This window comes from Cyprinodon tularosa, unplaced genomic scaffold (assembly GCF_016077235.1).
Source record: "Cyprinodon tularosa strain WSP-4 unplaced genomic scaffold, ASM1607723v1 ctg564, whole genome shotgun sequence".
Lineage (NCBI taxonomy): Eukaryota > Metazoa > Chordata > Actinopteri > Cyprinodontiformes > Cyprinodontidae > Cyprinodon > Cyprinodon tularosa.
The window spans coordinates 43,065-59,078 of NW_024039301.1; the positions used below are offsets into that span (position 1 = coordinate 43,065).

Consider the following 16,014-nt stretch of genomic DNA (forward strand, 5'->3'; position numbering starts at 1 on the left):
TTTATAAACCTTTATATTTCTCCTTCCCATTAAGGCTGTGAATGAGCTACAGCCATGAACGTTATCCCAATTGGAGACAAAGGGTAGCTCTCGCTTAGACTGAAAGAATTTTTTAGATACCATTTACGGTTTGTCTTCAGCACTCGTTTGTTCGAAGCTGCTATTCCCATTCAAAAAAGCCTGAGAGGAAAGGAACGAAAGTGATGAGCATGTCTCTCTGTCACTGACAGGCTCGTTAAGCGTTGTCAAGGTAACCGTGCTTCAAAGAGATTTTACCTCCACCACTTTAAACAGCACATTTTAATCTAATGGAGGGAGACAACACTGATTTAACATTAGGAAGTGGATACAATATGACTACTGGCCATGACCCTTCCCTTCACACGCAACCCTGATAGACTTTCAAAATAAGACTCCGGGGACCCTTCAAAATAAAAGCCCCTACATTAAACTCATATTTTTTTTCCCAGCATATGGCTCAACATTATGACCCAAACTCAATGACTTTTTTAAAATTATACTCTAGGGGGGGTTTCAAAGCACACCCCACAGCAAATTTCAAAATAAAAGCCTCCCATTTCCACTTCATCTACTGCCCTAATAACAGGGGGAAAGAGTGATTTAAGGATTGGAAAGTCATCAAGTATCACTGCTGGGTCTGACCCTTTTCTCAACACACAACCCTGCTAGACTTTCAAAATAAGACTCCATTGACCCTACAAAATAAAAGCCTCTATATTATACTCGCCTATTAATTGATGCAAATGGCTCAGCATTATGACCCAAACTCTACCAGCTTGTTTCTATTAGACTCTAGGGACCTTTTCAAAACATACCCCAGAGCAAATTTCACAATAAAAGTCTCCCATTTACGCTCTAATACAGCATCTATTCACCCAATAACATGGAAAACCAGTGATTTCATATTTGGAAATGGATTCTATATCACTGCTGGGCATGACCCTTCCCTTGAGACACATCCATGATAGACTTTCAAAATAAGACTAAAGGGAACCTACAAAATAAAAGCCTCTTTCTTACATACACTCATTCATTGTGCCGTATGGCTCGTAGCTATGACCCAAAGTCAACCAATTTCTTCAAATTACACTACCAAGGCCTGTGGACCACACACCTCAGTGCATATTTCTTAATCAGGTTCTAAGATTTATACTGTAATAAAGCATCTGCTAACCTTGTAACATGCAGCCTAAGCCTGCCAACGGTGCTTTCATTACCACAGCGGCTCGTAACATGCAGGTTCAATTTTTTTTATAAATTCAGCTCCTTAAGTGGTATTAGCCCTCTTTCTATAAGCTTCTCTCTCTGTCCTCCCTCTGCTTCTCATGGTCAGTCCTGCACATACACTATATTGCCAAAAGTATTTGCTCACCGGCCTTGACTCACATATGAGCTTAAGTGACATCCCGTTCCTAATCCATAGGGTTCAATATGACGTCGGTCCACCCTTTGCAGCTAGAACAGCTTCAACTCTTCTGGGAAGGCTGTCCACAAGGTTTAGGAGTGTGTTTATGGGAATTTTTGACCATTCTTCCAGAAGCGCATTTGTGAGGTCGCACACTGATGTTGGACGAGAAGGCCTGGCTCTCAGTCTCCGCTCTAATTCATCCCAAAGGTGTTCTATCGGGTTGAGGTCAGGACTCTGTGCAGGCCAGTCAAGTTCATCCACACCAGACTCTGTCATCCATGTCTTTATGGACCTTGCTTTGTGCACTGGTGCACAGTCATGTTGGAAGAGGAAGGGGCCAGCTCCAAACTGTTCCCACAAAGTTGGGAGCATGGAATTGTCCAAAATGTCTTGGTATGCTGAAGCATTCAGAGTTCCTTTCACTGGAACTAAGGGGCCAAGCCCAGCTCCTGAAAAACAACCTCGCACCATAATCCCCCCTCCACCAAACTTTACACTTGGCACAATGCAGTCAGACAAGTACCGTTCTCCTGGCAACCGCCAAACCCAGACCCGTCCATCAGATTGCCAGATGGAGAAGCGCGATTCGTCACTCCAGAGAACGCGTCTCCACTGCTCTAGAGTCCAGTGGCGGCGTGCTTTACACCACCGCATCCGACGCTTTGCATTGCACTTGGTGATGTATGGCTTGGATGCAGCTGCTCGACCATGGAAACCCATTCCATGAAGCTCTCTGCGCACTGTTCTTGAGCTAATCTGAAGGCCACATGAAGTTTGGAGGTCTGTAGTGATTGACTCTGCAGAAAGTTGGCGACCTCTTCGCACTATGCGCGTCAGCATCCGCTGACCCCGCTCCGTCAGTTTACGTGGCCTACCACTTCGTGGCTGAGTTGCTGTCGTTCCCAAACACTTCCATTTTCTTATAATACAGCTGACAGTTGACTGTGGAATATTTAGGAGCGAGGAAATTTCATGACTGGATTTGTTGCACAGGTGGCATCCTATCACAGTTCCACGCTGGAATTCACTGAGCTCCTGAGAGCGACCCATTCTTTCACAAATGTTTGTAAAAACAGTCTGCATGCCTAGGTGCTTGAATTTATACACCTGTGGCCATGGAAGTGATTGGAACACCTGATTCCAATAATTTGGATGAGTGAGCAAATACTTTTGGCAATATAGTGTAGGTTTGTAGATTTTTAATCCTCTAAGGATGACACTGTTTTCTTTATGCTGATCAACCGACACATTTTAAATAATTTTCCAATTGTTTTGCCAAGTCTTGACATTTCCACATATGATTTCAAAATGATAATACTTATTCAATACCATCGTCCTCAACATTTTACTTCCCATCCTTAAGCTACTGTTTTTTTCTTCAACCAGATAAGATTAGTTTTTCTTTGTAATTTTTTTTCTACTTCAGCTAATTTCATACTTTTCAGCCTATGTTGTGAACTTTGGCTTCATTCTGCTCTGTTTCTGGACAGGAATTAAGCTTTTCTGTTTGCTGCTAATTCATAACACGCCTGACATGTTTCTGGAAAGTAGGTAAACCCCCCTTCAAAATTTCTTTATAAATTTTTCTAGAAACTTGGGAGACATTATATTAAGACCCTTCTAGTGCCCACATTCAAGACATTTTTTGATATCATGTATGGTTTGGCTGTGCAGCTTTTAAGATGAGTTTGTTTCTGCCATTTTACTGCCAAATGATTCTACCCTACAAAATCTTCAGATGATTCAATTGTTTTCTGCAGTTTGAAGTTTCTGATGACTTCCCATCACATTTTCATATGTTCTTCAGGTAATTTCAGCTTTTTTCATTCAGCAAAAGCATTCCCACTTTGATGTTTCTCCGAAACAGCTTTTTCTAGTTTTTTTTAATACAAGGAATCATAAATCTCAAGGAAACACCAGAATTTCCTTGTATATTTTTTAAGCTCCAGTTACTGAACCACGAAAGGGAAAAGCTGAAAGGGGAAGTTTATAGTACCTACTATCTAAATTCAACAGACATCGAGTGAAAACAATATTATATCCAACTGATCTGCAGAGTGCAATTAGCCCAAGATCATAGCATGGTTCCGCTTTTCTGCATAAAGCTAGAAAAACTCCAGTCCCTCTCCTATGTTCCCAGATGAGCTAATTAAAGGAACATTAAAGGGAAGGAAAAGTGACTGTCCATAGGACACCTAGAGACCCGTAACAGCCCATGCCCAGTGCTGATGGAAGTCAAAGCGTCACTGTTTGGTTTCGCATTGCAGGCTTACTTTATGTCGTCAGGGTGTAGGGCAGGCTGGAGGAGTGGATTTGTGATAACAGAAAGCATCCTAAAGAGCACATTATCTTAGTAACAGCATTATGCAGTATGGTTTCTTACCATCGGATTGGTTAGGCTTCAGTTTTTGTTGTTTTTTAGGGGGCAAAAGGTCAAAATGATCAAATCAGAAGCAAACGAAAACATCTGGAGAAGCTAAATATGATGCTCAGTGAGGGCAACTAAACAGTGCTCCTTCTTGTAAGACCTGCACATTAACAAGTCAGTTTACTGAAGGAATGTAATACCTAACGCACTCTGACCCTTATTTGTTTTATTCATTTATTTGTTTTTGCCTTGGTTATTTTTTTTTTTTTTTTTGATGCAGATTAATGCAGAAGGTTTCAAAAGTCCCACGGATTGAAAAAGAACAAAAGCTAAAATATTGGGTTTCACAAAAACTTTACTTTTACTAGTTCTGGATAAAAGCTTTTATTCTAAATTCACTTCTTGCATGATTTTATATGATAAATTAAACAGGCAACTTAGACTAAACTCACACACATCGTGAGGCTTTAGATGGGATTCAGCCTAACACGCAGGGCGTCGTCATTTCTGTTGAAATGATCCATATGATTAATAAATAATAAAATCATTTTATGTTTATTTTCTACCTGTAATGTGACGTATATTAAAGTAAAAGTAAAGTTAAGTAAAATATCAGCAATTAAAAGCTTCATAGGTGATTCACTCCCTGAAACTAATATTTATTGAAGACACTTTTAGTTATATTTTTAAACTCCTGGAATTAGATGAATTAAAGTACAGCTAGTCTAGTATTTATGCAGAATTTGCTCTTTCAGTTATTGAGTTGACAGCAGAAAGGTATCCGCCAGGAGGTGGGTGAAAAGATGTTATATAAATATTATAACCTATTTACAGTGAGAATAGTTGTCGTTAATGGAGAGCACTAGTTGTTTTTTTTGTTTTGTTTTTTACATGCGACTATGTGCCATTTTCCTAATATGTCTTTAATAGGAACTTCTGTTCTAAAACGGAAGCCTTGAAGGCCAAAAAAAAAAGCTTTTGGATAAAGATATTTCCTCGCAATCTGATTGGTTTTCAGAACTTGGTCAGTAAATGCTGCCAGGTTGGACTCCTTCAAAGAAATTGCTCAAACAGATTAATAGGTTTAGGGGTGTGAAGTGATACAATAGGATACTGCAGCTCTAAATGTTTTTATACCTCTAATTTTTACTGGTTATGGATGTTTAATCTTACCCAAGGTAAGAATATTGTCCAAACATCAGCCCGTGTTAAAAGTGCTGACCGCGGATGATGAATTCATTTCAGCTCATTAAAACTACCCAGATAGACCTCTGATGCTTGATTAGCAGCCTTTGTCTGACAGCTGTGATTAAATACCCGTCTGCGGCTGCTTTATGAAAGTATAGCATCATCAAAACAAAGGGGCGTTGAGCTCCAGCAGCTCGCCGGCCGTCGCTTCACTAAATCGATGAAGCTTCTACACCGTTTCTCCAGGCGAAGTCCTCCCCCCCCCCCCTCCACCCCTACCTGCCGATCAAACATCTCCCATTACACGGCACTCTGCACAACTCCCAGCACACGCGTTTCCACACAGGTGAGTCCGCCCCATTTCAAAGCAGTCAGCACCGAGGCCCATGACCAGAGGGCGCGACAGTATTCCCGCAACAGTCTCGCCTCGTCTGCACTCACACGACGTCCTGTATTACTGCCATCAATCATGTCGGGGAAATTACAATTTCCACACGTCAGCTGCAGAGAGCTGTGGAGCGCTTTAATTGAATACTCCTTATACCCCCCCCTCTCCACTCCCGTTATCGGTCGAAACTCCTTCAGCACCAAACTAACCTAGAGGGCCAACATAACGCAATAAAGGAAGAGACGAGAAAGAAACGCATTAGTGGAGTACAAATTCAGCTCTGTGAGGACCGATTCTCTATCAATCTTCTATGATCTTCACTTCTGAACACCCTCCATTGTTCTCCGCTTTATTATACCGTTTCCTCCGTCAAGCAAGAACTAACAGAGGGCTCATAGGCTGTCCGAGTCGTCGGCGTTGCTGTCGCCTGAGAACCTGGCTGTCAGCTCCGATCCATGAACCGTAGCCGGGTGGGGGGGGGGTCTTGTGAATGCTTGCCGTACCTTTTTTGTTTCAGACTGACAGCATGCTCATTACACTCTCGCAGGACCATCATTTTCCCGCTGTTTTTCCCTTTATCTGGAGGTAAAATGGATGTCACGAAACAAACGAGGCAGCTCGCAACAGCTGCACATCAGCCTGCCGGTTTCCACGCGATGCGGAGGGTGGCATTAAGTAGCAAACATCAGCGCTTCTTGCCTTCGGGTGGGGGGGGGGGTTCTTTTTTTTTGCTTTGACGAGTGCGCACAAACTTGCTGTCACTTCCAAAGCTCTGTAAGTCTCGCACAGGCAATTAGTCAGTCACATCTCTCATTTGCATATTACATTTTCATATACGTTCGGAAAGACTTCAACTGCAGCATCTCATTATGTGCTGCGCAGCTGTTACTGGGATCAAGCTCGTGATCCTTTATTTCTCCTCCGTTATGATCTGCTCTTCTACCACTAGGTTGGTCCTTTTTTTCCCCCCCCTGGTTCATTCACTTTCTCTTTACGCCACACACACACAGAGGCTCTTAGAGGCTCTCTGATGTTAACTTTCCAGACTTGTGCTTAATCCACTTACTGTGCAGCGGGAACCCCTCCGCTTCCCTTTCAGCTTTTGTCAAAGTGCCTGAAAAGCAAATCAGATACAGCTCCAAGTTGAAAATGAGTGTGCGAGGCAGAGAGGAGCACTTCTCGAGTCAAACTAAGGCCATCTTTTTAAGAAGATTCTCCGGATTTTTTTTTTTTTGCAGTTCGTCATCTTAAGCTTACGGCTAACCCCTCATTCTGTTGGATTTTATGGAAGGAAATCTGCTGCGTTGTTTAATTTTAGGCTCAGATTCATGTATTATTCAGGTTGTTTAATAAAAACAAGCTAATCTGGAAGATTAATTGCCATAGCAATTTGGAATTCAGGGACGCAGGCGCATTATCGCTTGTTTCAGTGATAAACAGAGAGAGTTTATTAAGTGTCTTGCTGACGCTTCTCTAACACATGCCGTTGTCTAATTAACCCAGAACCGGAGGCAAGATCACGCTCTTATTGAATGCCTCCTTTTCAAATTAAGGTCTTGTCTGTCATACAAAGCAGACCTGGGGTCAACTTTTGCATTTGACACTCTTGAAAACGTTAACACCCGCTGCCCTTACTGTGGGAGTTATTTTTAGTTTATCCCGATGTTTAAATCAAAGCCATTTGCCGTACAAGCTTTCAACCAAAGAGCTGACCTTGTAAAAAGGACAACAGCGGGAATTTAATATATTTCTCCCCTCCCCAAACAGGATGGACTCCCGCCCTGTGAGAACGAAGAGCGAGGCGCGAAGGACCAAGCTGAGAAAGAAGGCGGCTGCGACAAGGTGGACAAACCAGAGAAGGTGCCAAGGAAAATGCTCTCTAGAGGTGAAGAACTAGATTCAATCCCAATTTTTTCATATTTTCATATTTTTGGTAAATTATTCCTTTAAAAATTCTACAAAATTTAGAGCCCAAAAAAGTCCTAAAAGTAATCACCCATCACAGAAGCACCATATGTCTCTAAAATAGTTGATAAACCCAACTTTAACCAGATTTGATTCGGTTCTTTCAACCTACATATTTTCTCCAACATTTAGGTCTGAGAATTGAGATTATTTTAGGAAAAGGTCAATTTTATATCTACTAAACCAATGCTCTGATTTTAGACCTCTTAGATTTCCTTCAGTCAAATGAAGAATCCACCAGCTTTTTATTTATAATCTAGAATTTTAAAGGGAGCAAGAGATTCATATGGCCTTTGGAAGAAGGGCCCACAGCATTAGACATCCTTCACCGTGCTTAGTTATTATGAGCTACCTTCCCATGTATCGACCCTTTGCTTCATGCTTAACCCATCCACAGACGAACAGGTTCATAAAAGCCCTGATCAGTTTTAAAAGGTAAAATAAACATTTGTAGATTCATTTAAAGGGACATTAAAAGTTCTACCACCAGTTATTTTGTCAAATTTAACAGCTACTGATTGTCAAGATGGTAGAATAGTCGGGTCAGCCAGTACAGTATTAATCAAGCTGAGTCTAGATGGTACCCATAAGTCATGGTAATAGAAGTATACCATGATTTTTTTTATTTTTTTATTTATTTATCACCGTCGTTAATGCATTTATTAATGAATAATTATTCAATCCTTTTTAGGACATTGTTCTGAAACTTTCCAGCGTGAGAAAGTAGGTAACCTCTGGTGTGTCTGGATCTCTCTGTCCTCTGGGAGATTCCTTGTGAAGATATGCTTTGGCTGAAGTCAGGAAAACAGTTTGGGAGCTGTTGCCATTAACGTCTCTATTATCTTTACGTCCTGGACCACCTGAGACCTCATTTATAAACATTGCTCACTTGGAAAGTGCCAGAAATATCAATGTGCTTCTCTTATCCTAGTCCAGAATTGGATCTTTGTATAAAACGACCACAGCCGCCTTTGATATCACCAGGACGAAAATGGCGGCGGTGACACCGATGTGTATGTATCCAAACGAAGCCGACGGCTTTAATGGCACTAATCACACAATCTGTGTCACTCAGGCAAATTACAGCCTTCTAATAATTATATCCTTTGCCTCGTCACCAGGGACACCCAGTCCTAAACATTTCTTTTTAGCTCGCTGTCCCCCCAGTTTGTCCAAAAGCTCTTCCTCCGTTTTAAATGATATCTCATTATGGGCTGATAATTGGCATGATTCAGTTAATTGCCAGAAGCTCAAGGTGCGAAGCAATTATATGGATTCCCACAGGCGCAGAAAGGTGTCTGGTTTCCTCTGTGGAGCAACACCGCTGATGAGGCAGCCTCCAATTATAGAACGCAGACAGACTCCCACAGACGGGAACGAGCTCTGGCGTCCCTTATCTCCCTCCGATGGGTACTATCCTTTTGTCGGCGCGTCGAGGCGTGTTCTTTCATTGGTTTCCTAAACGGCTGTTCTGACAGTGTTCTGGTCCTTGAAGCTGCCTCTCTTTGTTGGCGTCATTAATAGCCCACCTAACAGCATGATCTCCCTTCTGAGGACTTTCACCCTGAAGTTAGGCTGCACATTAACTCAATTTTAGCTAAAAACGTCTCATTAGTTGTGGAAGTGAATGCTGCAGAACATTATGAGGAAATAAATAAACCTGAGTAATGCTATAATTGAGTGACTGAATCGGTTCCTCTTTCCTGTCTCCTTAGATTCAAGTCAAGACTACACTGATTCCACTGGCATAGACCTCCATGAGTTCCTCGTCAACACGCTGAAGAGCAACCCCAGGTAAAAGCTCCAACTCGTGCAGCACCATTCTGCCCATTAAGGACTTCATCTGTTGTGTCTAATGATCCGGTCGTGAAAGCATTTAAAATCCTAATTGTCTGCAATGAAATCAGTTCACTTGTTTGGAAATGCTGCATTGACAGAGTTCCCTTGGCTATAACTTAATGTTTCGCTTTTACTTTTAACAAAGCAGCCTGGGAGCCATAAATCCAAGCTGAGTCCACTTTAAAGGACACTTTGTGCCTTATAAGCTTAACACATTTCATTCATTAAGCAAAAAAAGTTTCAATTTTAGTAGATCTCAGGTTTGAAAAACAAGATTGTGTAAGATTTAAAGCTAATGGCATATGTGAAAATTTGTTTCTATAATATGCAAACGTATGTTTCTAAATGATGAAGCAGGAATTTTACTATCAGAGAGCTTAAATGTGATGTTTGTTTACTAAATTACCATTAATTTGATTATCATTCATGCCACAAGGCAGTCATGCTCTTCTTGGTTAGGCTGTATCTCATAAATTGCAAGCAAATGTGTTCAAGTCATCATAGAATTGTAAGAAATGTTAGTTTTTTTATGTAAAATTGGCAAAACTGGAAATAAATCTGGATTCATAATTTTTTAAAGCAATTTCTAATCAAAATATATTGAATTTCTCTTTATTTTGATTTAAATATGCATTTTTCATGATCAACTGCAGGTTGTACAACCTTGAAGTGGAATGATTTAGATCAGTTAACTGTTATTTTTAAGCTGACTTCCCTGAACTGTTTTTGAACAATCAAACCCATCAGAAACGTTGGACCAGTGGTTATGTGTTGATTTTGAATTACTGTAGTTGGACGAATGCATTCTGTTTTTAAAAATGAGCGATTTTCTAGTTTTCAAAGCTCCTCAGAGGCTTCATATTTTTCTGTCCTTGCTTTCAGGGATCGAATCATGCTGCTAAAGTTGGAACAGGACATCTTGGATTTCATCAGCAATAATGAGTGAGTTTCTATAATTTGGAGAGGGGTTTGTTTTCCCAGATGGATGCTCTGGTCTAAGTAACGGATTCCAACTGCTTGTTTTTTCTAAAGAAAAACATAAATGGGGGAAAAATTAATCTGTTGGTTCTTTGGAGTTTTAGATTTAACAGAAAATTAAGAATTGGCATCTCCCCGTTCCCTAACTTTAATCTGATTTTTATTCATTTAAAAACCATTTTAATGCCTCTGGCGACTAAAACGAAGGATTTTTTTTATGTATTCACTAAATGTTAATATAAAGCTAGTTTTTAATATTTGGGCCTCCGCAGATCTCACTAAGCTGATCATGTGGAAATCAGCCAATTATGACCAACTGATCCATGCATCTTTTATTCTATTTAGTTTAAAAAGAAAACTTCTAGGAGGATTAATTTTTCTTTTTTTTTTCCAAGTTCGATAGCGATTATTTTGACATTAACCAATCCCTGATATCTGCTGCTGATATTTTTGGACAGATTCTTGTAGCCAATATTACTTTTCTTCCTCCATTTCCATGAAACATGATACAAAAATTCTCAGTTTACACAAAAATACATTATTAACAGATTAGATAAAACCTTAACAGTGAATAGCTAATGCATCTCCTTGATGTGACCTCAAGGCATGGCTGCTGAATGCTCCAGTCAATCAGCCAACGGATGCATTTATTGGCTGATAACAATATAAGGAAAATAAATGTAAATATTGACTGAACAAATGATTTGCTCGATCTCTAAGCAGCAGATTCTAAAGCTAAGCTAATGGCTACATCGAGGGCTACTTTAGGCTGTAACTGCCCTGTTTAGGTTTGGCTTCATCTTGTCACAATTCACCTGGAAGCATAAAGGGATGCACTGATTGATCAGATGGTGGCCTAAATCAACCATTTTATTTCCATTAGGGATACCCCAATACAACTTTTGCATTTCCGATGTGATACCATTATTGCATCTTTAAAGTCGTAGGGAAGTCATATTTAAATTTAAAATCATTCTAGCTTAAACATGTATATAAATGTACTCTTTATCAGACCGTATTGTCCCAACAGTTAGAAAATTTCTATTTAAAAAAAAATCCTGTCTTAAAATCTGTGGGGGTATTTTTTTTTTTTTGTCGTTATTTTACGAAAGCAAGTTAGTTATACGTCAGCATTTGCACCTAAATTGGGCCAATCATATATCAATGGTCATCTGTCAATCAATTTTTTTTTTCGGTGATAGCATCTTGATTCATATGTCGCAGCTAATATACGTAACAATTGAAATAAGAAATTAGAATAATTTACTTTCCCATTGAGTTCCGTCCCAGTGTATACGGGGATGAACGTCTTCGGCAGGCGTAGAGCTAACAGAACTGGCAGCGTTGCGAGGCAAGGGTTCAAACATGTACAGCTGTAAGCCTTCTACGCCAAACCAAGCTTCTGCCGCCATGGCGTCCTCTTCCACAACAACTTCGTTCCCACTCTTCTCCTCTTGCATGTTTCCTCTGTCCATAGCGTTCCTTGACAGTGTCGTTTCTAAGTGCTACTTGGTCCCAATGTAATTTCCTTTTGGGAACCTACTAGCACGAAGTTGTTAACTGGTTAGCAAGATTCTTCCGAGACACCGCCCACAAACCAAACTTGCTTGCAAACCTTCTGCCACAACAGTCCCGCCCCTTGACAAACGACCAATCACCTTCACTTTATTCACTCTTGTAAAGTTGCGCAACACTCAGGAGAATTCGGAAATACAACGTTTGGAACAGCTGCTTCCCTACAACTTAAAGAATTGGCCAATACAGATATTGATATGATATTAGCCAAAGTCATACCAGCTTCTATAGTTATTTTATACTGTAGAGTGTTAGGATGTCTTGATCAAGTAGGGCTGAAATTTGCAAAAAAATCTAAATTGCGAATATTTTCAACCAATGTTGCAATTCTATTGCGAGATTCTTTTGCACTAAGCACAAGCATGTCAAAGTTTTACTCCAGGGTGTCAGTCTTTCATGACTTGGAAAGTCTAATTGTCTAGAGTCTGGTTTGCAAGGCCTTTCCATTAAACTTACAGAAACAAATTCTCAGTTCTACTATAATGCATTAATCTATGTGCTAGCTGCGACCATGTCCTCCCTTCTGTGTCACAGCATATCTGCTTAATTGTATTACTGCCACCTAAAGGTCTGGAGGGAGAAATTTAGCATCTTGCTCTAGTTAAAAGAATTGCAATTAAAAATTGATTGCCTCTGTGATTTTAAAATTGCATTTTTTCTAAATTCATTGCCCAGCCCTATGATCAAGTAATATTTCCAAAACAGGGAACTCGTGTAAACTTAACCAATGAGTTACAGAAATGTTTAACAGAAGCAGAGTGTTTCTATCAGCATGAGAATATCGGAGGTATTAGATGATAGAATTCAATATTAGTGTTTTCTCTAATATCGGATCATCTTGAGCATGCAGCTTTTTTAAAATCAGAATCAAGTTTACTGCCAAGTAGGTTTGCACAAGTTTTACTTGGTGATGATTAGGGGTGTGGGAAAAAATCGTTTTGGCGATATATCGTGATATTCGGCTGCCCAATATAATATCGATCTTTCACTTCTTAGTATCGATTTTCAAAAAAAAAATAGTTACATAAAACATTGATGGGAAAATGGGCTACCTCTGCACCACCACTCTGGCAGAAAGTGCTGTGGAGCCCTTTAACTGTGCGTGCAGCACCAAATCTGTATTTGAGGCAGTCACAGTGGAAGAAAACCCCAAACAACATGGATAATAATACCTAATCAATATTTTCTGATGAAAATATACAGCACTTGCTGTTTTATCTCATCATTTGATTTTGATAGCTGGGGAAAATATGGCAATATATAGTGATACTGCAATATCGTGATAATATCGTATCGTGACCCAAGTATCGCGACATGTATCGAATCGCAACACTCATGCCAATACTCACCTCTAGTGATGATGGTGCAAACAAATTTAGTTTTGTTGACCTGACATCAAGGCTGCAGTTTAAGGAGAAGTAGAAATTCATATTTTTCTAATTGGTATAAAAAAAGAAAAGCTCGGTTTCAGTTCAAAATGGACTAATCCATCAAGGTTAAGCTTAAATTCATGTTCCTGTTTGTTTCCAAAGTAGCTTCTAGCTGCATAATTTCTTTAAAGCTAACTTTCTGTTGTTGTTTTTTTCCCCGTTTCTGCTTTAAGAAGCCAAAAGAGAAAGTTCCCTCCAATGACGTCCTACCACAGGATGCTGTTGCATCGCGTAGCAGCCTACTTTGGCATGGACCACAATGTGGACCCCAGCGGAAAATCAGTGGTGATCAACAAAACCATCAACACTAGAATGTAAGTCAATTTTTTTATTCTATTTAACATTGTTTTGGTTAGATCGCTGGTGGTCCCTGTTCTCATTAATTGCTAGTGAGTTTTTTTAGTCGCAGGCTGGTTAAAACCAGCCGGCAGGGAACTTTGCTGCTTGCTTAGCATATGTTGCTGTCAGCATCTGTAATAAATTAAGCTGCCACTAAAAACTCCTGTGAATTCACCCGCCAACAGACCCGATCAGAAATTCTCGGAGCACATCAAGGATGACAGGACGGACGATTTTCAGAAACGCTACATTCTCAAACGAGACAATGCCAGCTTTGATCGTGAAGACGGCTCGGTAGGCTTTCTTTTTTATTATTATTTTATTTTATATCTATGTATAATTTTTTTTTTCCCTCTTCTTCCCCAAGCTGTCACTTTCATTTCTGACATGTTGGGAAGAGTGAGACAATCTGGCGTCCCTGACATAGCTGCTAAGGAAGACTCTGTGTGTGTATGTGTGTGTCCTTGCCAGATCCGAATGCGTTTGAAAGCTGACAAGAGGAGCAAATCGATGGAGGAGAGGGAGGAGGAGTACCAGCGAGCCAGAGAAAGGATTTTTGCACATGATGTGAGAGCTGTTGGTGTAGGCGGAGCGGGATGGGGAGGGTGTGGGGTTTGGGGAGCTTGTTTCACAAATCTTTGTCATATCTATTCATGTGCAAATTCAGTGGATTTCTTGCCACCAATTACTAGTGCTGCCTTTATGAATTTATGCACAGAGATTCGGTCTCCGGTGGTGCAGCAGCCATTTTTATAGCTTTTATACATGTAGTATATTATTGTGATTTTTATTTTTACCTGTTTTTTAACATATTTCTTTTACCTACAGGGAGAACACTTCTTATTAGATCGAGGGTAAGTAGGAAGTTTGCATTAACCACCAATTATCTAACATGAGACGTTAATTAGAACTTAATTTTTTTTATTTAGAGCAAATTTCATCCCTTAAAGCTCTACAGATAATATTCATCTTTCATTTTATAATCATTTTTTGTCTTTTAATCTTTAACAAGTGGAGTCAGACATCATTGAATGTATTCTCTGGCAGTTTTTTCAGTGCACAGGAGGAACACGCATGCATGAGCAGTCAACAGAGGCGGCAAATGTTCAGGTAAGTCCACCCCCCCCTCCTCCCCGTCTCTTGTCGTCTGTCCTCCCTGGAGAGACTGAACCAGAAGCACAGCTCCTGTCTTAATCGTCCCACTCAGGAGAAGCATCGCTGATCTGAGGATTTGTTTCTGGAAAGCTTCTGCTGAAGGATTTAGTGCCCGTCTGGGAACAAAACTAAAAAGTTGGCCAGTTTGATTCAATTAGATATTATTCCACCAAGGAAGATCAGTCCATCTGTGCCAGATTGATTAAAATATCACTTTTTTTTTATTGTTTTATCAGGATTATATTTGACAGGTCGACACAAAATGGCTTATAATTGTGAAAAAGGAAAAGAATTTTTAAATCTTTGATAAAGATCACTTCTCCCCCTCTACTGGAGGGTCACCTGATTAGAAGAGTCTAGCCGATTGTGATCTAATCCCTGCCTGAACCCAGATGTTCTGTTAAGGCCTCAGATTTGATGGAAAGTAAAGAACGCAGATGACAACGTTTTGTAGCAAATGCCAACATGTAGAATAATGATCTCTGGTCTGATGAGAAGGCTTTTATTAATGACTAGATTTCCTTCCAGTTCACACTTGTTCACCATTTTGAGATCTGTCGTAGTAACATGGTAGAAATGAAACGGTAATGAAGATGGCGCCCCTTTTCCCCATCCAGGTTAAGAGCCGGCCATTCCGGCGCCAGCCGCCAGAGCAGCTCTGAGACGGACACGCTGCCCCGGCACGGCGAGCCCCGGCCGTGGAGCAGCACCGACAGCTCTGACAGCTCCAACCGGCTCGCCCCGCGGCCCGCCATCACCAAGGCCAGCAGCTTCAGCGGCATCTCGCCCGGGCTCGTCCGGGGAGACAGCACGGCCAGCAGCAGGAGCACCGGGAAGCTTTCTAAAACAGGCAAGAATGGAAACGCCCATAAAACGCGTTTATTTCCGATGGACGGATCGTTCAACATGTTTTAGTCGTGAGCAAAAAATAAACAGGATTCAGCAGATAGAGCTGCAGAGATCATATCAGAACAAATTATGTTAGATAAACTGGTCACCACTTCAACCTGGTAATGGAAGAGGATGGAAAAAAATGTTTGAGCAGCAGAATAAAAAGCAAAAAGCCACAATTTACTGCATTGTTTAGCAGTGGAAGCATGTTACTAAGACTTTAAGACCACTCTCCACCAGTAAATGCTTACCCCATCAGTATGATCCATCCATGCTTTTATTGGCTGAGAACAGGCGCTCTGCATCCTGGGCTTATTTCATTATCAGAGCTGCCCTGCGCGCTCCCTCACATCAATTCTCGTGATGTTTTCTTATTTTTTGCCCGAAGCCTTTTCTCGCTGAAAGGCAGCTGCTTAAAGTTGTTTACAAAGCTACTGCTTCCCTCCCATCCAGATGTGTTCTGATCTCA

The 16,014-nt window shown here is 40.6% G+C and overlaps 1 protein-coding gene across 6 annotated transcripts in view; it reads left to right on the top strand.

Moving 5' to 3' along the window:
- The window catches only part of LOC119796971 (R3H domain-containing protein 1-like), a 38,867-nt gene that overhangs the window by 9,894 nt on the left and 12,959 nt on the right, over nt 1-16,014 (top strand). For 5 of the 6 annotated variants that reach the window (XR_005282539.1, XM_038305770.1, XM_038305771.1 and 2 more), the window contains 9 exons: nt 7,141-7,258; nt 9,054-9,132; nt 10,060-10,119; nt 13,334-13,474; nt 13,685-13,793; nt 13,971-14,066; nt 14,328-14,353; nt 14,556-14,609; nt 15,272-15,504. Coding sequence is in view for 5 of the 6 variants with exons in the window: in XM_038305770.1 (XP_038161698.1) it covers nt 7,141-7,258; nt 9,054-9,132; nt 10,060-10,119; nt 13,334-13,474; nt 13,685-13,793; nt 13,971-14,066; nt 14,328-14,353; nt 14,556-14,609; nt 15,272-15,504 (916 nt within the window). In the remaining variant the exon portion in view is untranslated. The remainder of the gene's footprint in view (nt 1-7,140; nt 7,259-9,053; nt 9,133-10,059; nt 10,120-13,333; nt 13,475-13,684; nt 13,794-13,970; nt 14,067-14,327; nt 14,354-14,555; nt 14,610-15,271; nt 15,505-16,014) is intronic. The other variant, XM_038305772.1, reaches the window with a different exon arrangement.